Below are 26,993 nucleotides of genomic sequence, written 5' to 3' on the forward strand. Positions count from 1 at the left end.
TCTGTGCATGCTCTTCGAGGTGGTGACCATAGATCTCCATTACATGATTGATGACATGAATGGTTTAAGCTACAAATATCAAAATTGAAACCACTGTGGAAACAAAGACACCTACATCTTGGATGCCCTTGAGGTAAGCTAAAAACATACCAAAATTTAATTTCAAAGTGAACTATCCCTTTAAAGAACTGAATATGTTTCCATCAGTTTACAGCATCACTGTTTTCAGCTTTGATAATAAGAAGAAATGGTTAATGATGCTGAAAACTGTTTTGCCCTTACAGGAATACGCTAAATTTGAAAATATGTGAAGAGTTCAGATGCAAAAGCCTCTAAATGCCATTTGAAATTTTCGTCTAGAATGATCATTTTTATCAAGCTTGTATATTTAAGTTTAGTAATTTCACTTAAATGGCAATGATAATTACCTATTAATTGTTATTTAAGTGAAATTACTGAACTTAAATATACAAGTTTGATAAAAATCATCATTAAAGAAGAAAATTTCAAATGGCATTTAGAGGCTTTTGCATCTGAACTCTTCATGTCAAAATAGAATAAAGTTGTTTTAAATTGTAATAATATTTCACAATAGTGTTCTCACTGCATTTTTGACCACATAAATGCAGCCTTGGTGAACATGACTCTGACCTCAAGCTTTTGAACAGTAGTGTGAATAACCTATTCTACTTTCTGTATTAGCAAAAATAAACCATGAGCATATCTCAGTACAGCACAAGGCTAAGATCTGTGGAGTGGCTTATTTTTAACATGTTCTCTCCAGAGAATGTGACCGGAAAAATATGCATTAATAGCAAAGCATTTTACAAAAGTGGGTGCTTCAAAATAATGGCAGGCTAATTTTTTGTAAATTGTTCTGTAAAACTTTAGGGATAGTTTTACAAAGTCACAGTATATATCAAATAGGTTTAAAAAATGAAAATGTTCAAGTTATCAGTTCCACAAATTTGAAAGGAAAGATTGCTGATGACTATATTAACATTGTCAGAAAAAAAGAGGTCAAATCATAGGTGGTAATGAAGAAGATTGCTTCTGGTGTAGAATTCGTGTGTGTCATGTTGAAGGAATTTAATAACATATCACTCTTCGGTTCTTATTAAAAGCTGATCGCACTGCAGTGTGCTTTACTGTAACCCTGCAGTGAATAAACAGCGCCACCCTTTGGCCGTTGGAAATATTGCATAATGTCCCATAATTTAAATCGAAATGAAATTGTGTATAGATGGATGGTTATTTAACTTGTGACGCAGGGATTGATTTCTGATAAAAAATAACAGATTTCAGCTGTTGTTTTTGTCACAAAACTTAACTTTTAAGCATTCATAAATTATATATATATATATATATATATATATATAATTTATGAATGCTTAAAAGTTAAGAGTTCAGATGCAAAAGCCTCTAAGTGCCATTTGAATTTTTGTTCTAGAATGACCATTTTTATCAAGCTTGTATATTTAAGTTCAGTGATTTCACTTAAATGGCAATGATAATTACCTATTAATTGTTATTTAAGTGAAATTACTGAACTTAAATATACAAGAAAAATGATCATTTTAGAATAAAATTTCAAATGGCACTTAGAGGCTTTTGCATCTAAACTCTTCATATATATATATATATATATATATATATATATGAAGAGTTCAGATGCAAAAGCCTCTAAATGCCATTTGAAATTTTCTTCTAAAATGACCATTTTTATCAAGCTTGTATATTTAAGTTCAGTAATTTCACTTAAATGACAATTAATAGGTAATCTTCATTGCCATTTAAGTGAAATTACTGAACTTAAATATACAAGCTTGATAAAAATTATCATTTTAGAAGAAAATTTCAAATGGCACTTAGAGGCTTTTGCATCTGAACTCTTCATATATATATGTGAAGAGTTCAGATGCAAAAGCCTCTAACTCTAAAGCCTCTAAAATTTGTGCCTATTTAAATCCCCTCACTAGTTTCTGACTAAAAATGGGTCATTCCCATTAGGGAATATGTAAATAAAAAAAAAATGTTCTAAAGACTCGGCAGATAAAATTATATAGCAAGCCTATATTTATTAACAGCTCGGCACACGTGAAATTATAAGTTCTTTGGCGATCAGACAAATGTACATACCAATCTTTTATACTGTGAGAATCAGCACATGATTGGTTAGAGGCAAGGTAATACATGACGCACTGATTGAGTCTTCATTGCAGAACTTACACTAAAGCTTTCATTTCCGATGTGATATTTTGGGATGTCCATAATCATTGATAGTCAGTTAAATTATTCCTCCAGTTAATCCTGTGAAACTGCTGAGGCGGTGATAAAGCTTCTAGTTATGTCAATCATTATTGGTCTATGAAGTTTACACACAGTACCTATTATACGCTAACGAGGCTGGGAATACGGGGCCAGTCTGTCCGGGACTGATAAGAGAGGAAGTCCCTGTGCTGAACCTTCACAGGGTTCTACAAAACCACAGCCCAGCGAAATTACCTGGGTGGGCCGATAGAATGGGGTTAACATCACTTAACTATTCAGAGATTGTATTGACATAATGTTCAATCAAACAATATGTCAATACAGTCTCTGAATAGTTAAGTAAGGTTAACCCCATTCTATCGGATGGGTTACTTTAAGATGGGTTACTTTCAACATTATGTAGGCTAGTTAGACATTTTTCAGTCATTGAGGAAAAAAAAATGAATTCAAAGGTCCAGAAGTTTCACAGTGTTTTGAGTGGCAAGAAAACACGCAGATCAAACAACAGAACAAGTTTTCACTGTAAAAAAAAAAATATTTTCAAGATTTATCACAACATTTTTTCTTTTGTCAAATCAACTTAAATAATTTATTTAGTTGAGATAACTTATTATTTTTAGTTTCTGATGATTAAATCAATCTCCTTCATTGTATCAACTCACTTTTTCCAGTTCAATCAACTTAAAATTTGAAGGCAACCAGGTTACTTACTTTTTTAAGTTAAACCAACAATATTTTTTTTTTTTACGATTAATTAAAAAACTAGTCTAGAATCAAGAGTATTTATTTATTTATTGTTACACTGAATACACTCTAAAAAATGCTGGTTTGTTACTAACCCAATTTTTGGTCAAATATGGACAACCCCAGCCATTGGGTTACATTTTTAAATGACATTTTTAACCCAATGTTTGAGTTTGTCCATATTTGACCCAAAATTGAGTTAAACAACCCAGCATTTTTTAGAGTGTATAGCCATGTATTAATTTGGATAACGTACAGTCATCAATCCATTATGGCATGTCGAGTATATAAAATAAACCCAAGACCATCCATCCTGCTGAATGTACAGCGTCACTTTCTTATAATATTAGCTAAGCAGTCTGTCATTATACATATAATGTTGATAAATAAATATGATGTTAATGTAATGCCAGTCCACACCCATCCATCCATATACATCAATATGGCAACTTTAAAGCTTAGTCTCTAAGCACATGGCATCTTCTTTGGAGGATCCACATGCTCTGATGTTCTTAAACTCTTGGGAAATTTCAAGTGGAGTTTTGCCCTTTGTTTCAGGAAGGATGAAGAAGACGTAGAGAGCGGCTATCAGACAAAAGCAGGAGAAGAGAACAAAGCTCAGAGACTTCAGAGCGGCCTGCAGAAACATGGATGAGAAATGTGGCCTTTTGTTAAAGTAAGTCTGCAGCAACAGACAGCAGAGTAGTTTTCACAGGAGCAGCGAAAAGGTGCGATGAAAGCCTGGTATTACACATTGTTCAGGAAGAAGACATACTGTATAATAGAATCATTCTGTATTTTAGTTTGTCTTTTATGACTGTATAAAATAAAGGGGAGCAAGATTTCAATAAAGCCATAATAATGGCTTTAATTATGATAGCAAAAGCTTCTTACATGAACCATTAATGAAACATCTAAAGTAGCATTGACATTTAAAGGGATACTCCACTTTTTTTTTTTTTTTTAGAAATACGCTCATTTTACAACTCCCCCAGAGTTAAACTGTTGGGTTTTACCTTTTTTGAACTCATGATACGACACTGAAGTTTCTTGATTATTACGCAGGGATGAGAGTATAGTTCCCTGCATATCAGCCTAGAAAATCGCAACTTTACATTTTCCGTCTGTCTTTGTGCACGATGTAACTATAGAAGAGTCAAGTTTTAAATAGGAAAAATATCGAAACACTTTGGTAATTTTTTTTAGGAGAAATGCTAATGGTCTTGTGCACTTCAATGATGTATGCTAAGCTATGCTAAAAGTGGTACCGCCAGAACCGGAGATCGGCTGAATGGATTCAAAAAAGGTAAAACTCAACAGTTTAACTCTGGGGGAGTTGTAAAATGAGCCTATTTCCACAAAAAAGTGGAGTATCCCTTTAATAATGCTGCATTTGTGGAGCATGCACAATTTACTTATTATTTTAACATCAATAAAGTGGCTGAATCCACAAACATCACAAAGGTGCATATTTTTGTGGTATTATTGTAAGTTGATGGACTTACAATAAGAAATGGGAAGATGAATCCTTGCACGGTGAATCCCAGCCAGCGCAGGAAGCCGTTAAACATAAATGCAGCTGGGCGGTATGACTGGATGAAGATCTCATTGGCGAGCGAAATGACTGTTCCAGCTGTTCAGAGCAAACTGGTTTGAGTTGTTTGTAGTAACTAGTCCGTTTACAACCATTATGTTCTTATTCACACAAAGAATGCTGTTTTCAATACAACAACACTCTTAAAGGGATTCTCCACTTTTTTTTGGAAATAGGCTCATTTTACCACTCCCCCAGAGTTAAACAGTTGAGTTTTACTGTTTTCGAATGCATTCAGACGATTTTCTGATATTTAGAAGAATATCAGTAACCAGACTGTTTCTGGTCTCATTAACTTCAGTACTTCAACCAACTGTCTGGTTACTGGTATTCTTCTAAATATCAGAAAATCGTCTGAATGCATTCGAAAACAGTAAAACTCAACTGTTTAACTCTGGGGGAGTGGTAAAATGATCCTAATTTCCAAAAAAAAGTGGAATATCCCTTTAAGAGTGTTATGCTTGCAACAGATCTATAATGTATAAGGTGAAAATTACCATTTCAAAATTCAAAGTCATCTAAGTAATTACACAGGTGAATCCCTGTGACCAAAAATGAACCAATGTTCGTAAATAAATCAGTTTGGGGAATGATTCAGTGATTCACTCGTTAACACTGGACATTTTTAGTATTTCCGGGGGTTCTCAAAGCAGAAGTCTTCATATTTACTCCAATAGCAAAAGAAAAAAAAATCGGTGGTAGAGTTTCCATGACTTTTCAAAAGGAAAAAAATATAAAGGGATTGATATTGTTGGTCAAAAGAGAAATATGTCAAAATTGCCACCACTCCCTCAGCGACTGAATTAGAAACACCATTGTAACAGTTGTTTGTCATTTGCTGACAAGGTCTTATAAAACAATAAATAGCAGGAAAAAAATGAAAAACTAGATTTTCAATGTTGATAACTGTGCATCAGTCTGTGAAATATTTCCTGAGTAAATCAGCATTTTTTAACTGAATGTCGCACTCATAAAGATGGTCACTTACCGCCACCTACTAGCATAACAATGCAATCATACTGAAAATCGAGCCCGTTCTCATCCTTTGGCGTCATGTGGGTGACACCATATGACATTTCATGGAAATAGTATGCACAAGGCACCCTTTAGCGTCAGTATAACACACAGAACCCAAGACGTCATATGTGACTGGCTTCCTTTAGCGTCAATATGAGACGCAGACCCTACCCCAGACCTAAACCTACCCTTAACAGTGTATGTTATATTGATACATTGCACTAAAGAGTGCCATATGCATAGTATTTCGACGGAATGTCACATGGCGTCACCTATATGACACCAAAGGATGAGAATGTGTTGGAAAAATCCCCACTACTGACAAAAATAGTGAAAAGTCCTTCTGCAAAAGACTTGAGCCGAACTGTCAAGCATCCATGTCGTACGTTTTAAACATTAAAACAATAATGGAAATGCTGTTCAGTGGAATGTAAAAATGCATTGATATTAATGGTCCCTAATGGAATTCCAAAGCTGTCGAAATAATAAATAAATGGAATTCCAAAACTGCCGAAATAACAATTGAATAAATGGAATTCCAAAACTTAGAGGCCATTCACACAGAATGCATTTTAAAACACCAGACGCAGATAGTGGAATTAAAACAAAAACGCAAGGTCTAGAGATGCATTTATTAAAATCTGAACAACTTTTAACTTGATTCCCACAATTTTCAAAAAGCACACTTTCATCTAGCCCACACATAGAAAGCTATGAAAATGTAGCGCAGTGAAATGCGAAAGGTTCTCTATGCGAGCCGCCTCCTATATTTAATTGTTTTAACAGCACTTTTGAAATGTCAATTGTCATATAAATATACAAATAGCTTTACCTGGGCCTCCTCCATAGAAAATAATGAAGAGGAAAATGAGAATGACTGTGATGTATGGAATCACAAAGCTGTAGTCCTGCAGATGAAATAGAGAAGAGACGATAAAGGTCTGTTCGGTTCTTGCTGTGGGCCGTTAAATGAGTGAAACCCACCTTTAGGTAAAGAGTGACTGTGATTAATGCCATAATGGCTGACATTCCCCCAAACCCTGTCCACATCAAGACTCTCCTCCCCACACTCTCAATGAACAGGCCCTACACATGCACACAAGTAGAAATGCTATTTTAAAAAGGCCACAAAGATGATTTATGATGCTCCACCATGAAAAAGATCCCAATCCAATTTGAAGTCACACACTTCCATGTGCTTCTCTGGAACTTACACAGGTAATGGAGACAAGAACTTCTGATGCTCCAATGCCCAGAGTGACATAACGGATCTTGTCCACTGGAATTCCAGCTTCCAAAAAGATATCGAAAGAAAAGACGGTGATCTATGAGCGAGAAGGGTAAAAGATCATATTTTAACAAGGTTTCTGTAACCATTAATGGACAGTCTTTTTGACAACACGATGACATAGGAACACTAGGTCACTTTTGAATCTATACAGAAGCACATTATGATTCATTGACGGTAAAAGCTAAATGATTTACAGCAGAGATGCCGCTGAACTGGATGCATCCGTTCATGACCAGCAGGGAAAAGATCTGCCAGCGCAAGTGTTTGTCTCTGAGAAGATCAAGCAGACTCCTATTGTGCTCCTCTCCAATGACTACCTGCTCTTCTACCATCTCCTCAATCTCCAATTTATAATCTCCTGGTCCCCATAGACACTGCAGTGCTGCCGATGGAAACACGTCATTTAACACAAAAGGTTGTTACAATGACATACAGAGGTTCGTCAGTTACATAAAATTGCATTAATTTGGTTAAATGTAATGCACCCTTTTTGCACTGTTCAGTGTTGCCCTTCTCTATCAGAATATATCGTGGAGCATCAGGGAAGAATGGCAAGACTGCCAACTGAACCACGGAAAAAAACGTCGGGACGCACAACAGGATGTTCCACCACTCTTCTCGGCCAAGAATTTCCCTGTGAATGAAATGAGAATCTTAGAGCAATTCAAAAAAATATTCATAAATTGAATCAAGCATTAAAGGGATACTCCACTTTTTTTGGGAAATAGGCTCATTTTACAACTCCCCCAGTGTTAAAAAGTTGGGTTTTACCGTTTTCTAATGTGTTCAGCCGATTTTCTGATATTTAGATGAATATCCAACCCGATTTCACGGGAATTCGTACGAATTTTACGCGGTGGCTAATTCGTAACAATTCATACGACCTCACTTGTACAAATTAGTGCGATTTTGCTAAATCGTACATATTTTACGAATTGGCCAATTCGTATGAATTCGTATGAATGACCTAGCCCTGACCCCGCCCCTAAACCTAACCATTACGTGGGTTTAGAAAAATCGTATGAATTTGTACGAGTGAGGTCATACGAATTAGTACGAATTAGCCACTTTTTAATCACTCGTACGAATTCGTACGAATTGGTCGTGTCATGGGTAGGAATATCAGTAACTAGACAGTTTCTGGTCCCATTGACTTCAGTGAGACCAGAAACTGTCTGGTTACTGATATTCTTCTAAATATCAGAAAATCGTCTGAATGGATTCGAAAACGGTAAAACCCAACTGTTTAACTGTGGGAGTTGTGAAATGTGCCTATTTCCCCAAAAAAGTGCAGTATCCCTTTAAAGTAGGCATGAAATGAAAATCTTTTTAATCAAAACGTCACAACTCGGTGAAATGAAACTTTGCCTGCTTAAGCCCCGCCTCTTTCTTGCAATCGACTTCAAGATCTGCCTCCGTCCAATCAACAACCAATGGATAGAACCAAGCCTCGCCTACTTTTTTCAATCCAATCAATTCCTAGACAAAAATCAAGACCCGCCTTTTTGTTTTTGTTCAAGAAGCCGTCACAAAAAGGGATGAAAATACTATACTATCGCAATACTATCACAAATACTTTCATTTCATGCCGACTTGAATCCATTTCACTCAGGTTACAATACGGAAGAAAAGATCTATCTCTTGCTTTAATACTTAATTATTACCGGAGGCCAGCAAATTGTCCTGCCAGTTTACCAAGGGACAAAAAGGTAGCGGCTGTGAGTGTCACCATCCCTCTGATTTTCTTTGGTGAACTCTCACCCAGGTACATGGTATGGACACTCAAACCTAATCCTTCCAACAAAGAGCAAAAGCAAATCACAATACACATCAATTATTATTAAAGGGATAATCCACTTTTTTGGAAATAGGCTCATTTTACCCCTTCCCTAGAGTTAAACAGTTGGGTTTTACCGTTTTCGAATCCATTCAGACGATTTTCTGATATTAAGAAGAATATCAGTAACCAGACAGTTTCTGGTCTCAATGACTTACATAGTGAGTTGTAAAATGAGCCTATATCCCTTTAAGCTACATCTTATTGCAGAGTTAAAAAATGTATAATAGGCTATATATATATATATTAATAATATATTATTTATAATACAGTCTGACCTACCTGCTCCGAATCCATTTAGGAAGCGTGCTACAAGGATCAACTCAAATGAGTATGCTGGTTTGCTAATGTACATGATGGCTGTGGCCACAACTGCGATGGCACTGTTCAACAGCATGGCTCCTTTTCTGAAAGAAGAATGTAAACTGTAAAGGACCATCCTATTTTTTTTTATGCCAGAGTGATATGATAATGCTACTTATCACAAGTTAAAAGTCAGAATGGAGAAAGGAGACGAGGATAGGTGACATTAACCTTCCCAGATGACTGGTTAAGTATCGGACAGATATGGAGCCAATGAGACCTCCAAAAGCGTATAGAGACACCACAGCAGACCAGATCAAGGTGATGGTCTTCTCTCCTGGGACATCTCCATAGTGATGGATCCAGCTGCTGTTAATAAAGCTCTGAATGTACTGTGGGCAAACAGATTCGAAACAAATCGTGAATTGATTGACATAGATGTACTAAAATGTTACTTTCTGGTAAAAGTGTCTTTGTTACGTTACATATACTTGCTATAGTAATGGTAAATTATGCATAATTAAAAGCTACTAAACCAAACCCTATCCCTCCCTCAAGTAATGTTGTTAATGAACCCTAATTATATGTGTAGTTCAATCTTAAAAGAAAAGTGTAAAATCTGATCAGTTGATTTGACTTAAAAAAAAAGGAAACCGGTTGCCTAACAATTATCAAGTAGCTTTATAAAATTAATGCATAATTGAAAAATTCCACATAACTTTTTTTTTTCAATTATGCTTGAAGTTTATTTACTTATTTAATTGTAAGGCAACGGGTTCCCTCACTTATTTTTTAAGTTACACCAACTGGCGCTTAGGGGTTCCCATCATTAAATGGGTGTTCATTTATTAATTTTGTTTTAAATTAATTTTATTTTGAGTACATTTTATGAATTAAGCAGCTTGTACGCATACATTAATCACTAAAAAAAATTAATAACCTCAATCATTAAAGACATTTATCCTTACACTTTAAAAAATAAAGGTTCTTTATTGACATCAATGGTTCCACGAAGAACCTTAAACATCCACGTAGCTTAAGGGGGTTTTCATAATGATGCCTTAAAAGAACCATTTTGGGTTCCCCAAAGAACCTTTCAGTGAGAAGTTCAAAAACAAACCATGTTTTTCTAATTGTAAAGAACATTTAAATACTCTATAAAGAACCTGTTTCCACTATAAAGAACCATATTTCACTAAGAGTGGCACTAACAAGGACACTTTAAAATAAAATGTAACCTGCACTCGTGATGTAATAACAGTGACAAAATCAATAGAAATACAAGTGCGCACTGGGGACGGAGAGCTGATCGCTGCGAGATGAAATCCATTCTGAAATGATCCACCCAAACCAAGCACAATGATAAAGACAAGCGCTTTCCCACCAACCTGAAATTATAGACACAGTGTTCACTACATTCATATTCAACATGTCCATATTTCACAACCAGCACACATTCTGAGTAAATGAGTAAACTTTGGTTAAGTGTTTAACTCTGCACTTAGTTGAAAGAAATAGTTCACAGAGACAATATCTTCACCATTATGATTTTGTTTAAATAGGCTAATGAGATTCTTTTATCATCCTATTATAGGCTAGTTCAGATTTCATTTCACTAGATTTCTAGTTCAAAGTTCTGGTAATATAATTATTAGGCTGCTACGTATAGCTAGTAGCCTAAAATGTTCCTACCAGTTCCTTCAATATGCTCTTCATGCTTATATTCTTGTTTTGTGTCCATGAATCACGACTGCTTCTCTTCAATAAATACAGAGTCATCTCTGTTAGGCAGTTTGGGGAGGATTTTGATTAATTTTTGACACTGGAATGACTCGTCACATTTTGTCTTCTAAAAATACCTCTAGCTAACCTATATAAAAATGAAGGATTTATCCAGGGATAAAATAGCTTTATTTTAAAAATGTATGCAATGTATAGGCTAATTTTGTTGGGTCTTTAGAATATTGAACAATGAAAGAATGTGAACTTTTCTGTGAACTCAGTGTTTTTCAAGCTAGGAATTGCATCTACAATCATATATGATTGTAGATGCAATATTCCATACAACCATACGAGGGCAGTGTTTTTCTTTCTTGTTAGTTGTTTAGCTTCGATTGACCGTCTTTACCCTGCGTCGTTGTCTCCAGAGCAGGAGGAAGTGAATTTACCGATTTTTTTGTTTAGATTTCCCCCTAGTCATCGTTGCCACTACTAGTTCATCGTTATCATTCCCAGCCGTAACATATTCTCCCGTTGTTCTGTAGTCATTTTTTAGCTCTGCAAATATGCCGTTGGAAAATCTGGAGGAAGAGGGTTTACCGAAAAACCCTAATCTGAGAATAGCTCAGCTGAAGTTTTTACTGACTCACAAACAGGATGCTAAAGTGAAGAGCGAGCTGATGGACGCCATCAAACTCAACAGTGAGTTCATTCACTCACACATACTGTCCGTTTAGCAAATATATTACAGAGTTTCTGTTCTACTACAACATATTCACCTGTTTCATGCACGAGCTTTATCGTTTTCCTGCATTTGGGGTTTAGCTGGTTGACAGGCTAAACCAAGTAGCACATTAGCTATTAGCTGCTACTGTGTTTGGTGGTTGTACATTTCATCTGGCACTTTTGAATGTCGGTTATTAATGTTCTTAATTGCTATTTTATAATAATAACTTTTATAATATAATTTTTTTATAATCACTCTGTTTACACTATTTTTAGAAACATTTTTTTTAAAGAAATTATTTATGTAGTGACTCATGCCGTAACGATTCTTGATAAACGTTACAAAAAAAGCTATGAGAATTTTAACCGACATATTCCTCTATTTAAAACATTATCCCTCCCTTTGTGACGACAACAACTGCTATCAAATCATTATTTTTTGCCAACAAACACTGTAATTCTATACATTTAAGTTATGTACAGGCGTGACCAGAATTAATCATAACCCTGGTAAAATATTATCTAAAATGGCAGTAAAAAATAAATCCGCATTGTTTATCCTTTTGATCTCTCATTCAAAAAAAATGGGAAAATCCTAACCTATTGTTTAAGTAAAATAATTGAAAGTGGGGGGGAAATCACTATAAAATAAATGTTTTTCTCCAAAACACGTTGGCCACAATTATTCATACCCTTTTATTAAATACCTTTTTGCAATCTCCTTTTGCCAAGATAACTCTGTTTTCTGAGTTTTCTGATAACTCTGTTAACTGAGTTTTCTGCTATAATGCCTGATGTGATGAGTTTGGAGAACACCTGATGAGATCAGAGACCATTCCTCCATACAGAATCTCTCCAGATTCCCAGATCCATGTTGGTGCTTCTTCTCTTCAGTTCAGACCACTCATTTTTATATGGTTCAGGTCAGGGTCTGGGACGGTCTTGGCAGAAGCTTCATTTTGTGCTCCCTAACACATTTTTGTGTTGATTTTTGATATAATTGACACGGCCAATTATAAGATTTCTAGCAGAAGCCGTCAGGTTTTGATTTTTTATCTGTTGATATTTGATAGAATCCACAATGGCATGTATTTGAATAAGAAGTCCAGGACCTCCTGCAGAAAGATAGGCCCCCGACATTAATGATCCAATGGTATATTAAATTGTACACATGGGGTACTTTTTATCCTCATGTCCACCAAACCCTATCTAGTGTGCTTACTGCCCAAAAGCTATTTTTTTAGTCTCATCTGACCACAGAACCCTGTGCCGTTTGAAGATCCAGTCGTGTGTGACCACTGAATATGCTAGAGTTTGTTTTTGGAGGAGCGAGGAGGATTTTTCTGGAAACCCTCTCAAACAACATGTGGGGATGCAGGGGTTGTTTGATATATTTTTTTTAGGCTTTCTGACCCCCAAGACTCAACTAATCTCTGCAATTCTCCATCTGGGATCCTTGAAGAGTCTTTGGCCACTCAAACTTTCATCCTCACCGTCCATTAAGGCAATATAGACACACATCCTCTTCCTGGCAGAATCGTAACATCTTTAGTTGATTATAACTTCTTACTTATTGCCCTGATGGTCAAAATGGGAATTTTCAATTCTTTAGCTATTTTTCTTACATCCACTTTCTATTTTGTGAAGCTCAACAATCTTTTGATGCACATCAGAACCATGTTCTTTGGTTTTATTCATTGTGATGGATGATTCAGGAAATTTGGCCTTTGTGCTTCCTCTGAAAGAACAAAAGGATAATCAATATGGATTTATTTTTTACTACCATTTTTTTTAAATCATATTTACCAGGGGTATGATTAATTCTGGTCATTAAAATGGAATAAGATATCAGTTATTGATATTAGTTATTTAATATAAATAAAGTACATTTCATTTAAATAGATTAAATACGTAAAAATCATATTTTGGGGGTTCGTGACATTTAAAAGATTGAAAACCCTTTATGTAGAGCATCGTTTCTCTACTGTTTCTCTTTTGAATGCATTTCCTTTCATACATATCAAGAACTGGTTGTATTATATAAGTGAAAGTCCTAAAATGTGCATATGGTGATTGGTGATGTGATGCTCTATTTTGTAGATATGGCCCCATACTATGAAACTCTGTGTAAAGATCTGAAATGGCAGGCGGACACGGATCTGTTGAGTAAGATGAAGAAAGAAAATGAGGACGAGCTGAAACGTCTGGATGATGTTTTGGAAGATGCCGAGAAGAACCTCGGCGAGAGTGAGATCAGGGATGCCATGATGGCCAAAGCTGAATATCTCATACGCATCGGTGACAAGGTAAGAATTCACACAGTGATGATGATGATGATGATTTGAACAATGTCTGAAAGAACTGTGGACTCATTTTTAGACATGAATTACATATACATTACATTTTAAAGTTTGGGGTTGATGAGATGTTTTTTTTTTTTTTAATGTTAAGCGGGAGCTCACCAAGGCTGCAGTGCGAACTTACTGCAAGCGAACAGTAAAAACAGTAATATTGTGAAATATGACAATTTCTATTTTAATATATTTTAAAATGTTATTTATTTCTGTGAAGGCACAGCTTTTTATGCCAAAAATCATTTGGAAATTAAATAATGATCATGTTTCATGAAAATATTTAGTACATTTCCTACCGTAAATGTATAAAACAATTGTGTTTATATATTTATAATTATTTATAATATAATTTCTTTTTTGTGAGTGAATGCAGCACAATCGCAAACATAAATGGGCAACTTTAAAGGCGATTATCTCAATGTTTTGCACCCAGATTCCAGATTTTCAAATAGTTGTATCCCATCCTTTCATAACAAACCATACATCAATGGAAAGCTTATGTATTCAGCTTTCAAATACTGCATAAATCTCAATTTAAAAAAAAAAAAAAATTGACCCCATCATTCAAATATGATGATTTGGTTCTCTAGAAACATTTCTTATCAATGTTGAAAACAGTTTTGGTTCTTAATCTCTTACTATTTATTTGAAACAGAATTATTTTGTAACATTATAAATGTTTTTACTGTCTCTTTTGATCAATTTAATATCAATTTAATGCATGCTTGCTGAATTAAAGCCTTTAATTTCTTAAAAAAAATATACTAACCCCAAACTTTTGACTGATGATGTTGGTTACATCTGTTCATGGGCATGTAGCATTTGTAAATTCAATGTCCTGTTTTCTGTTCAACTTCGCTGTATTGATTCTTACACTATTTCAACTTCATCTTTTAATGCACTGTTTATATTTCTCTGCCGTTCATTTAGGAAGGGGCCCTGACTGCCTTCAGGAAGACCTATGACAAGACTGTTGCTCTTGGTCATCGCTTAGATATTGTTTTCTACCTGCTGAGGATCGGCCTGTTTTATATGGACAACGACCTCATAACACGCAACACCGAGAAAGCCAAAAGGTGTGGTATTACTATAATAGACTGTATACTTATTTTTAGTGAACAAATGCATCTCAAGCTGTAATGTTGGCCTGACTCTTGAACTTTGCATGCATGAACAGTCTGATTGAAGAAGGTGGTGACTGGGACCGGAGGAATCGTCTGAAGGTGTATCAGGGTCTCTACTGCGTGGCCATTCGGGATTTCAAGCAGGCAGCGGAGCTCTTTCTGGACACTGTCTCCACATTCACCTCGTATGAGCTTATGGACTACAAGACGTTTGTTACATACACTGTGTATGTGTGTATGATCGCACTGAAGAGGCCTGACCTGAGAGAGAAGGTAAGATCTGGCCTAAATGTAGTGCTGATGTTTCTTGGTTTTGTTTTTACAAATGTGATTTAAGTCCTGCTTTGGGCTAGTGTTATATTTTTTTAGAAAATGCAATACTATGACTTAGTAAGGTTGGCAAACACACACGTATAATAATGTTGAGTAATAATGCTGAAAATTTAGCAACACAGGGATAAATTACATTTTAAAATATTACGAAGCAGTCATTTTAAATTGTAATAATATTTCACAATATTTTTACTGTATTTTTAATCAAATAAATGGAGCCTCTGTGAGCATAAGATACAAACCCCAAACTTTTTAATGGTAGTGTGGACATTTTTTATATTTTGTCTTCTCAGCTTCCTCAGTCTACAGAGCTGGGGTTTTTAAACACTTTTTGATGCCACGGACCCACTAACAAAAGTAAAGAAAAAGAAGTTATTTTATGTTGCTTATAAAATTAATTTGCTATTTGATTATCATAGAATATTACAATGTTCTCTTTATATTAGCTGTGTAAAGATAAAGGTAATGGTGAAACTCTTACAAATACGTTTTAATTTTAATTTAGTTGATTTCTTAATGTTAAAGACTATGGCTGTCAATAAAATAAATTAATCATGCTTAATTTCATGATTTCAAACTAGACTTTAGAAATCCGAATAAAAGGTAAAATGAAATTCTCTAAATGTTTTAAAATTAACATTAATTTTGACAGCCCTAAAAATATTTTCCCTCAAATTTACAATTGACCTCTTTACTAGCACCCATTTAAGGTTCCCATTTATGGTTCCCCAGCTTTAAAGAATCGCATATATAAATTTATGTGAATTTTTACACTTATCCAGAGTAACACAAAATGCTTTAGCTCTACGTAAGAGATCCATTTTTTTTGGTATCAAAAAGCAAGTGTGCAATTTCCATAGAGTAGTCCGCTAACAAAAGGCTTCCTTTTTAAGCGTTTTAAGTGTTATATGGCTAAAACCTGATACAGATACAATTCAATCTAATAGAAATAAACCCTGGAATCTCTGGCTTTCTTTCAGGTGATTAAAGGTGCTGAGATCTTGGAGGTGTTGCACAGTTTACCTGCCGTCCGTCAGTACCTCTTCTCTCTCTACGAGTGCCGTTATTCTGTATTCTTCCAATCATTGGGTAAGTAAAATAACAGTCGAGTGACCCAAAAGTCATGGGTTTGATTCTCAATACAGGCATGAAATGACTGAGGTGCCCTTGAGCAAGACACCTAACTCTCAATCGTAACAGTAAAATGGCTGCCTACTGCTCAATGTATGTGTGTGTGCACAGACTTGGATGGGTTAAATGCAGAGGAACTGCCTTATTCACGGCAGCGCCATCTTTTTTTTTTTTTTAGTGAGATTGAAAGCGAGTCTGTGAGGGACAGTCATGCATCTCTTCAATGGGCTGTACTGTTATTTAATGTGTTTTTGGATTGTTCTGCTCATGTAAGTCTATCCCTCACAGCCTCACTTTCATACCTGTCATGGCGCTGCTCTGAATAAGGTCTATACTTGGCCTTCATGTCACTCACTTAAGAGAATGTTATTGCTTAACTAGCCACTCTCCACTTTAAGATGCTGTAAGCTATATTATTCGCAGTGTTTATTGAAAGCACTTCTCCTAAAAAATGTTTGTTAGATTATCCATCCATTTCTCTCCTGTAGCTCGAGTGGAACAGGAGATGAAGCAAGACTGGTTGTTTGCTCCTCATTACCGTTACTATGTTCGAGAGATGCGCATCCTGGCCTACAGCCAGTTACTGGAATCCTACCGCTCCCTCACGCTGGGATACATGGCCGAAGCGTTTGGAGTCAGCACAGAGTTCATCGACCAGTACGCTCCCACATTCATATAAACTTTTATGCTATAATTTATGGAAACATTTTCTTCACTCACTTTGGTCTTTCCCTTTCCCAAGGGAGTTGTCACGATTTATCGCTGCTGGACGTTTACATTGCAAGATCGACAAAGTTAATGAGATTGTGGAAACCAACAGGTGAAGACCTAACTGTTAATGCATCTATTAATCATTTAAATCCCTGTTTGATCTATGGTCAACTAAAGCCAAGTTCACACTACATGATTTTAAGCCCGATTTGCAAATCGTTGAGTCGCCGACAGGTCAGGGTGTTATCGCGTGCAAATCGCGGGAGATTAGCGGACGATGAACGCTTGCCAATCTGTTAGTATGAAAGAGCCAACAACGCAGCGAAAACGCTCGCAGACGCATCACCGAGCCCAGAAAAATATCTAGCCTGCTAGATATCCAGAGCAGTCGCGCGACTCTAACTCAGTGATGTCATGAGTACAGCCAATCATAGCAACGCATGGGTTGAGGACACCAGGTAAATCTTAGTTTTTCTCTCTTTTTTTCCATTTCTTCCCTCAGAGCAGATCGTCGAGCAAACAGTGTGCAGCACTAGTTTCTGTCTGACGTCCATATTCACGTGTTGTGTTCTCTTCTTCGCTGGGTATTGGCGCAATATTTATTTATTTATTGCGTGTTTTTTTCGTGACAAAACGTGGTTTGTTGACAATATAGAATCGTTGGGTGACAGAGTTGTTGTCAACTTGTTATTTATTTGATTATTTTCAGGATTTAGACCGTAACATAGTACTGAAACAGCTCGCAAATGATTTGCTCTTATCATTCGATCGTGGTTGTATCTCTATGCAGTGCGTTGTCAACTCGTGTAGTGAGTTACCTCCTGTTGTGGATAAATCACGTTGTGTTGTGTGGTGTGAACAGTTAACAACTTGAACACTCCAGATTTCACTGAGAGCAAGTCATGTAGTGTGAACCGCACAGTTCAGCCCGACGTTTTAAAATCATGCAGTGTGAACAAGGCATAACTTGTCCTTTTTTTCTCTCCCAGACCTGATAGTAAGAACTGGCAGTACCAAGAAACCATAAAGAAAGGCGATCTCCTGCTCAACAGAGTGCAGAAGCTGTCCAGAGTGATCAACATGTAGTCCAGCATGTGGCGATTGATCGATACCCATCTTTTCTTGAGAGCAACCTGTCTTTTGTTTTATGTACAGTATATAATAAAACTGAATTGGAGGAAACAGAGTTTCTCCGTTGTGTGAGCAAATGGAGAAAAAAGATGAGTGACACATTTTTTCTTATAAATAACTGTATAAATTATTTTTTTTTATATATTTACAGAAACTTGTTACAAAACAAATATACTATACAATCTTTTCTTTAAATATTAAGTAAATCTACTCTACTGTGTTTGTTCATGAATTACATAGCAGCCAACACACAAAAGTCCAGCTGATCAAATGATTTTTGAATATGTATAGAAAAAAAAAAAGAAAAAAGAAAGAAATCAAAATATACACACTTATACATAGGTTTATATGTAGAGGCTTCTTCCCCAAAAAGCAAACTGTCTTTATCTTAGATTCACATTCCAAATCTGTTGTTTGAGCGAACATCTTCACAAAGCTTTCGTCATCTGAAAACAGTGGAGTTACAATTTCAAGGTAAACAGTACATTTATCTGCCTAAAACATTGGTTGAAATCATTGACTTTGCCACAAAAATATCGATCCCTCTCGCTTTGAAAATTTCTAATATCAAAAGTAGTCATAAAAGAATATAAGGGACAGACAGGAAGCTTTTCTCACATCATTGTCACTCCTCTGCCATGCATTTCATCAATCAGTTACTGCTCTACTTGAAGGGGAAAAGGGCGATGTATGAGATTCCTAGGCAGGTTTAAAACGTTTCTAAACCTTTTTTATAACATTCAAGTACTGTGGAAAATTGAATACATGAAATAAAAAGCTCTGCCTTAACAACAGTCAATGAGAAACTAATTCAGGCACTTTCTCTCTTTTTTTTTTTTTATGTCAGCGTTAAATAAAAGCAAATGAATAAGTAATTAAAAGCAATGTATCCAATTACAACATTTGGCAACAGTGGTGCACCTTTTGCACTGTACAACTGTTTTGTTCCCTCTTCCAGTTAGAAAAGCCCTACAAAATACATCAGCCAGCCAGAAATCTTTAGCACAGTTGTAACGGGCTATTTTGATCACATTCACGGACCTCGTGGATTGAGATATGAGGGAGGGGGGGAAAGCACTATTAACACCTAAAAATATATTTATGCGGTAGATGATTTCCCAATCTGGGGTAACTCGGCATGTGACTAACAAGAAGCGGGTGTTTGGATAGAGTGGCGTATTGCATTATTTGCTTGGCAGTGAACCACTTCTAATAATCTTAGAATGTTTCCATTTACTAAATAAATAATAATGATATCAATTGTACCAAAAAGTTTTACGAAAATGCCTGTGCAAAAATACATCTCCATATGTACAATTCTTTAACAAAATATGTATTTCTGAAATAGGGATACTTCAATATTTATATTCGGTTTCGTGTACGAAAAAGCCGAAGGGAAAAAAATACACTCACGCGCGCACACACGAAAAAAAAATCATGCTCTACTTCTCAGCAACGATTGCTGACTGACATCAGTGGAGTTCAGGAATTTACAGGAGTTTTAAAGTGAAGACCCAACTTAGCTCAACAACTCTTCTGAAGATCAACGAGCCAAAAACGGATCTATTGCCTTTTTAAGTTGACAGACCCACAATGAAAATGAGATTTAAATCAGAACGTCCAGCTACTAAGCTCTTTCGGTTCGTGTCGGATCAATGCAGGAACGTTGGGTCGCGGTAAAAGTTAGTGGTTATTTCATGAGATGGGGATGGCCAGACTACTGTATATGTGTCTGCTCCATTGCCGAGATGATAGTGTGTCTGTAATGTCGCTCTATGGCTCAACAGCCCCTTTTCTGAGATTGAAACGGTGTCAATGCCTAAGGCATTGACACCAGGAAATGGCTCTCCTACAATCATTTTCAAGCAAGACTGCAGATTTTAGTACATTAAGATTTCAGCACATGCTTCTTTAGTGCTACAATGGGTAATTGGAGGAAGTGAGATGTCACCTGCTGTCTCTCGTTTTGTTCCTGCAGTTGTTTTCGCATGTGCTAAAAAGCTTTACTGAATCAAGCCCTTAATGTACCTAAAACTGAATCTTTTTTGGAGCTTCAAGAGACAACTGTTGCTCAGAGATTCAGTGAAGACATGCTAGGCTACTAACAAACCTGAAATTATTCAAACGAATGAGGTGTGGGGGGGTCAAGTGCTTTAGGTAATGCAGGGTGTTAGAGTTCAAGTCAGGGTTGGATTGTTCTGTAAAAAAAGTAACTCCTTTAGACAAAGTTCATAAAAATTCCCTTGAAATAAAACAAAACTCTAAATTTAAACATGATTCATTTCTCTCCAAAAACAAAAAGGTGTATGATAAATGGTATTTTGTTCTGTTTGCTATACATTTGCTAGCCTGTAAACAAAATGTGGTGTAAAAATGTCTAGTTTGCATAATCTTTTAAGTTTAGGTTGCTCGTGTTGAAACTCCACTCCTGTCATGGTCTATCTGCAGTGAGCGTAGCTCGATCTTACTCAGCCTTCGCGTGTTATGATTAACTTAAGTTGATTGTGTGTCTACTGTAGGGATGTTCCTCTCCTGTACACTTCCTCCCAGGCTGAGTAGGATTTCAGTTTCCAGTAGCCCACACAGAACTCATCTTGTTTGTGTTGCCCATCCCTCCTATGCCTGGTAGTGTTGGTGAGGCTACGTACCAGCCCAAATCTGTACCTTCAGACCCCAGCGTAAGTGCTCAGGCTGGGTAGCTCTACGCAGCAGGCGTTGTACCCAATGGTGCATTGTATAGATTCGTTATAACCACCGACAGGAGAACTAGATCTCTCTGGCTTATTATCCTATCCCAGGAGAGTGCCCCTGCATGGCTTTGGGAGGAAATCCCCACGAAGGACATCAAATGGGCCACCCAGTGTGCATTCCACCCTGAGGATTGTGGGAAGAGTAAGAGAAAAAGAAGGCCTCGTGCAGAGTGGCATTAGGGGGCTGAGGGAGCTCTGGGTCCAGCCTACTGCTCAGCACGCTCAGAGCCTCCACACCGGTGTCAGGGACGAGCCTTTGGCTGCCGGAAATAACGGGCAATGTTACATTCTGAACTGAAACAATGAAGCAAGCGGATGATTTAAAGAAACGAACCTGATGTATGAGGGAATTGTTTGGGAGCCCTGGCGGTCTGGGTATAGAGCGAGCGTGCTTGCTGTGGATGTTGTTGATTGATGGAGACTTGGCCATTTTGGGCCTGCCAGGACCTTGTCCTCCTCCTCCCCCCGCTCCAGACGCTGTCAAAGACATTGCAAAATTTCAATGAGCAAACACCATCTAATAATTATGCAAAGTCTATAAATGAATTTCAGTTGGAATTTTTTTAGAGCCTCCATTTTTGCACTCAGGTGTAAGTCTCAGTGCTCTCTATCAGAATCCAGAGTTTCGAGAAGATTGGGGATACTTAATTTTTCGACCCCCCAAAAAAAACTTAAGGGGTAACACTGTCGGTTTTTTTTCGGGTCGAAATTTTGACTTTCGATATCTCAGCTCTGGAAGGGTCTAGAGCCTCCATTTTTGCACTCAGGTCTAATTCTCATGGCCCTCTATCAGAATCCAGAGTTTCGAGAAGATTGGGGATACTTAATTTTTCGCCCCCCCAAAAAAACTTAAGGGGTAACACTGTCGTTTTTTTTTCGGGTCGAAATTTCGAGTTTCGATATCTCAGCTCTGGAAGGGTCTAGAGCCTCCATTTTTGCACTCAGGTCTAAGTCTCATGGCCCTCTATCAGAATCCAGAGTTTCGAGATGATTGGGGATACTTAATTTTTCGGCCCCCCAAAAAAAACGTAAGGGATAACACTGTCGTTTTTTTTTCGGGTCGAAATTTTGAGTTTCGATATCTCAGCTCTGGAAGGGTCTAGAGCCTCCATTTTTGCACTCAGGTGTCAGTCTCAGTGCCGTCTATCAGAATCCAGAGTTTCGAGAAGATTGGGGATACTTAATTTTTCGCCCAAAAAAAAAAAACGTAAGGGGTAACACTGTCGTTTTTTTTTCGGGTTGAAATTTTGAGTTTCGATATCTCAGCTCTGGAAGGGTCTAGAGCCTCCATTTTTGCACTCAGGTGTAAGTCTCAGTGCCCCCTATCAGAATCCAGAGTTTCGAGAAGATTGGGGATACTTAATTTTTCGCCCCCCCCCCCCCCCCCCCAAAAAACGTAAGGGGTAACACTGTCGTTTTTTTTTCGGGTCGAAATTTTGAGTTTCGATATCTCAGCTCTGGAAGAGTCTAGAGCCTCCATTTTTGCACTCAGGTGTAAGTCTCAGTAACCTCTATCAGAATCCAGAGTTTCGAGAAGATTGGGGATACTTAATTTTTCGCCCCCCCAAAAAAACGTAAGGGGTAACACTGTCGTTATTTTTTCGGGTCAAAATTTTGAGTTTCGATATCTCAGCTCTGGAAGGGTCTAGAGCCTCCATTTTTGCACTCAGGTGTAAGTCTCAGTGCCCTCTATCAGAATCCAGAGTTTCGAGAAGATTGGGGATACTTAATTTTTCGCCCAAAAAAAAAAACGTAAGGGGTAACACTGTCGTTTTTTTTTCGGGTCGAAATTTTGAGTTTCGATATCTCAGCTCTGGAAGGGTCTAAAGCCTCCATTTTTGCGCTCAGGTCCAAGTCTCATGGCCCTCTATCAGAATCCAGAGTTTCGAGAAGATTGGGGATACTAAATTTTTCGCCCAAAAAAAAAAAACGTAAGGGGTAACACTGTCGTTTTTTTTTTCGGGTCGAAATTTTGAGTTTCGATATCTCAGCTCTGGAAGGGTCTAGAGCCTCCATTTTTGCACTCAGGTGTAAGTCTCAGTGCCCTGTATCAGAATCCAGAGTTTTGAGAAGATTGGGGATACTTAATTTTTCGCCCCCCCAAAAAAAAACGTAAGGGGTAACACTGTCGGTTTTTTTTCGGGTCGAAATTTTGAGTTTCGATATCTCAGCTCTGGAAGGGTCTAGAGCCTCCATTTTTGCACTCAGGTGTAAGTCTCAGTGCCCTGTATCAGAATCCAGAGTTTTGAGAAGATTGGGGATACTTAATTTTTCGCCCCCCCCAAAAAAAACGTAAGGGGTAACACTGTCGTTTTTTTTTCGGGTCGAAATTTCGAGTTTCGATGTCTCAGCTCTGGAAGGGTCTAGAGCCTCCATTTTTGCACTCAGGTCTAAGTCTCATGGCCCTCTATCAGAATCCAGAGTTTCGAGATGATTGGGGATACTTAATTTTTCGCCCCCCCAAAAAAAACGTAAGGGATAACACTGTCGTTTTTTTTTCGGGTCGAAATTTTGAGTTTCGATATCTCAGCTCTGGAAGGGTCTAGAGCCTCCATTTTTGCACTCAGGTGTAAGTCTCAGTGCCCTCTATCAGAATCCAGAGTTTCGAGAAGATTGGGGATACTTAATTTTTCGCCCAAAAAAAAAAAAAACGTAAGGGGTAACACTGTCGTTTTTTTTTCGGGTCGAAATTTTGAGTTTCGATATCTCAGTTCTGGAAGGGTCTACAGCCTCCATTTTTGCACTCAGGTGTAAGTCTCAGTGCCCTCTATCAGAATCCAGAGTTTCGAGAAGATTGGGGATACTTAATTTTTCGCCCCCCCAAAAAAAAAGTAAGGGGTAACACAGTCGGGTTTTTTTTGGGTCGAAATTTTGAGTTTCGATATCTCAGCTCTGGAAGGGTCTAGAGCCTCCATTTTTGGACTCAGGTGTAAGTCTCAGTGCTCTCTATCAGAATCCAGCGTTTCGAGAAGATTGAGAATACTTAATTTTTTGCCCCCCAAAACAAAACATAAGGGGTAACACTGTCGTTTTTTTTCGGGTCGAAATTTTGAGTTTCGATATCTCAGCTCTGGAAGGGTCTAGAGCCTCCATTTTTGCGCTCAGGTCTAAGTCTCATGGCCCTCTATCAGAATCCAGAGTTTCGAGAAGATTAGGGATACGTAATTTTTCGCCCAAAAAAAAAAAACCGTAAGGGGTAACACTGTCGTTTTTTTTTTCGGGTCGAAATTTTGAGTTTCGATATCTCAGCTCTGGAAGGGTCTAGAGCCTCCATTTTTGCACTCAGGTGTAAGTCTCAGTGCCCTCTATCAGAATCCAGAGTTTCGAGAAGATTGGGGATACTTAATTTTTCGCCCAAAAAAAAAAAAAAACGTAAGGGGTAACACTGTCGTTTTTTTTTCGGGTCGAAATTTTGAGTTTCGATATCTCAGCTCTGGAAGGGTCTAGAGCCTCCATTTTTACACTCAGGTGTAAGTCTCAGTGCCCTCCATCAGAATCCAGAGTTTCGAGAAGATTGGGGATACTTAATTTTTCGCCCAAAAAAAAAAACGTAAGGGGTAACACTGTCGTTTTTTTTTCGGGTCGAAATTTTGAGTTTCGATATCTCAGCTCTGGAAGGGTCTAGAGCCTCCATTTTTGCACTCAGGTGTAAGTCTCAGTGCCCTCTATCAGAATCCAGAGTTTCGAGAAGATTGGGGATACTTAATTTTTCGCCCCCCCAAAAAAAACGTAAGGGTAACACTGTCGGTTTTTTTTCGGGTCGAAATTTTGAGTTTCGATATCTCAGCTCTGGAAGGGTCTAGAGCCTCCATTTTTGCACTCAGGTGTAAGTCTCAGTGCCGTCTATCAGAATCCAGAGTTTCGAGAAGATTGGGGATACTTAATTTTTCGCCCAAAAAAAAAAAACGTAAGGGGTAACACTGTCGTTTTTTTTTCGGGTCGAAATTTTGAGTTTCGATATCTCAGCTCTGGAAGGGTCTAAAGCCTCCATTTTTGCGCTCAGGTCCAAGTCTCATGGCCCTCTATCAGAATCCAGAGTTTCGAGAAGATTGGGGATACTTAATTTTTCGCCCCCCCAAAAAAAACGTAAGGGGTAACACTGTCGTTTTTTTTTCGGGTCGAAATTTTGAGTTTCGATATCTCAGCTCTGGAAGGGTCTAGAGCCTCCATTTTTGCACTCAGGTGTAAGTCTCAGTGCCCTCTATCAGAATCCAGAGTTTAGAGAAGATTGGGGATACATAATTTTTCGCCCCCCCCCAAAAAAAACGTAAGGGGTAACACTGTCGGTTTTTTTTCGGGTCGAAATTTTGAGTTTCGATATCTCAGCTCTGGAAGGGTCTAGAGCCTCCATTTTTGCACTCAGGTGTAAGTCTCAGTGCCCTCTATCAGAATCCAGAGTTTCGAGAAGATTGGGGATACTTAATTTTTCGCCCCCCCAAAAAAAACGTAAGGGGTAACACTGTCGTTTTTTTTTCGGGTCGAAATTTTGAGTTTCGATATCTCAGCTCTGGAAGGGTCTAGAGCCTCCATTTTTGCACTCAGGTGTAAGTCTCAGTGCCCTCTATCAGAATCCAGAGTTTAGAGAAGATTGGGGATACATAATTTTTCGCCCCCCCCCAAAAAAAACGTAAGGGGTAACACTGTCGGTTTTTTTTCGGGTCGAAATTTTGAGTTTCGATATCTCAGCTCTGGAAGGGTCTAGAGCCTCCATTTTTGCACTCAGGTGTAAGTCTCAGTGCCCTCTATCAGAATCCAGAGTTTCGAGAAGATTGGGGATACTTAATTTTTCACCCCCCCAAAAAAAACGTAAGGGGTAACACTGTCATTATTTTTTCGGGTCGAAATTTTGAGTTTCGATATCTCAGCTCTGGAAGGGTCTAGAGCCTCAATTTTTGCACTTAGGTGTAAGTCTCAGTGCCCTCTATCAGAATCCAGAGTTTCGAGAAGATTGGGGATACTTAATTTTTCGCCCAAAAAAAAAAACATAAGGGGTAACACTGTCGTTTTTTTTTCGGGTCGAAATTTTGAGTTTCGATATCTCAGCTCTGGAAGGGTCTAAAGCCTCCATTTTTGCGCTCAGGTCCAAGTCTCATGGCCCTCTATCAGAATCCAGAGTTTCGAGAAGATTGGGGATACTAAATTTTTCGCCCAAAATAAAAAAACGTAAGGGGTAACACTGTCGTTTTTTTTTCGGGTCGAAATTTTGAGTTTCGATATCTCAGCTCTGGAAGGGTCTAGAGACTCCATTTTTGCACTCAGGTGTAAGTCTCAGTGCCGTCTATCAGAATCCAGAGTTTCGAGAAGATTGGGGATACTTAATTTTTCGCCCAAAAAAAAAAAACGTAAGGGGTAACACTGTCGTTTTTTTTTCGGGTCGAAATTTTGAGTTTCGATATCTCAGCTCTGGAAGGGTCTAGAGCCTCCATTTTTGCACTCAGGTGTAAGTCTCAGTGCCCTGTATCAGAATCCAGAGTTTCGAGAAGATTGGGGATACTTAATTTTTCGCCCAAAAAAAAAAAACGTAAGGGGTAACACTGTCGTTTTTTTTTCGGGTCGAAATTTTGAGTTTCGATATCTCAGCTCTGGAAGGGTCTAGAGCCTCCATTTTTGCACTCAGGTGTAAGTCTCAGTGCCGTCTATCAGAATCCAGAGTTTCGAGAAGATTGGGGATACTTAATTTTTCGCCCAAAAAAAAAAAACGTAAGGGGTAACACTGTCGTTTTTTTTTCGGGTCGAAATTTTGAGTTTCGATATCTCAGCTCTGGAAGGGTCTAGAGCCTCCATTTTTGCACTTAGGTGTAAGTCTCAGTGCCCTCTATCAGAATCCAGAGTTTCGAGAAGATTGGGGATACTTAATTTTTCGCCCCCCAAAAAAAAACGTAAGGGGTAACACTGTCGTTTTTTTTTCGGGTCGAAATTTTGAGTTTCGATATCTCAGCTCTGGAAGGGTCTAGAGC

General features: G+C 37.7%; 3 protein-coding genes across 5 annotated transcripts in view; 1 reads left to right on the top strand and 2 right to left on the bottom strand.

The window, feature by feature from the left end:
* Positions 1-3,020: 3,020 nt before the first annotated feature.
* Positions 3,021-10,872, bottom strand: slc2a9l1 (solute carrier family 2 member 9, like 1). Of its 2 annotated transcripts, XM_089125188.1 has the most exons (13): positions 10,750-10,872; positions 10,350-10,445; positions 9,289-9,449; positions 9,037-9,161; positions 8,832-8,933; positions 8,582-8,711; positions 7,403-7,551; positions 7,112-7,299; positions 6,841-6,951; positions 6,611-6,712; positions 6,459-6,534; positions 4,521-4,648; positions 3,021-3,652 (listed from the first exon to the last, which is right to left on the bottom strand). In XM_089125188.1, the coding sequence occupies exons 1-13, from the start codon at positions 10,834-10,836 to the stop codon at positions 3,467-3,469; spliced, it is 1,641 nt and encodes a 546-aa protein (XP_088981314.1). In that variant the 5' UTR covers positions 10,837-10,872; the 3' UTR covers positions 3,021-3,466. The 2 variants fall into 2 exon arrangements, with proteins under 2 accessions (XP_088981314.1, XP_039529279.2); XM_039673345.2 differs by lacking the exon at positions 8,832-8,933.
* Positions 10,873-11,188: 316 nt separating this feature from the next.
* psmd6 (proteasome 26S subunit, non-ATPase 6) lies at positions 11,189-18,337 on the top strand. The gene is made up of 8 exons (XM_039673415.2): positions 11,189-11,478; positions 13,603-13,808; positions 14,787-14,932; positions 15,034-15,253; positions 16,294-16,402; positions 16,933-17,101; positions 17,187-17,264; positions 18,145-18,337. Exons 1-8 carry the CDS (start codon positions 11,343-11,345, stop codon positions 18,239-18,241), a joined length of 1,161 nt encoding a protein of 386 aa, XP_039529349.1. The 5' UTR covers positions 11,189-11,342; the 3' UTR covers positions 18,242-18,337.
* A 251-nt stretch (positions 18,338-18,588) lies between these two features.
* atxn7 (ataxin 7) overlaps positions 18,589-26,993 on the bottom strand; it is a 69,670-nt gene continuing 61,265 nt past the window's right edge. For both annotated transcript variants that reach the window (XM_089125250.1, XM_089125249.1), the window contains exons 13-14: positions 21,371-21,513; positions 18,589-21,296 (exon numbers count right to left, since the gene is read on the bottom strand). In XM_089125250.1, the coding sequence (XP_088981376.1) occupies positions 21,279-21,296; positions 21,371-21,513 (161 nt within the window). In that variant the 3' untranslated portion in view covers positions 18,589-21,278. The remainder of the gene's footprint in view (positions 21,297-21,370; positions 21,514-26,993) is intronic.

This window comes from Pimephales promelas, chromosome 21, assembly GCF_988280905.1.
Source record: "Pimephales promelas chromosome 21, fPimPro1.hap1.1, whole genome shotgun sequence".
NCBI lineage: Eukaryota > Metazoa > Chordata > Actinopteri > Cypriniformes > Leuciscidae > Pimephales > Pimephales promelas.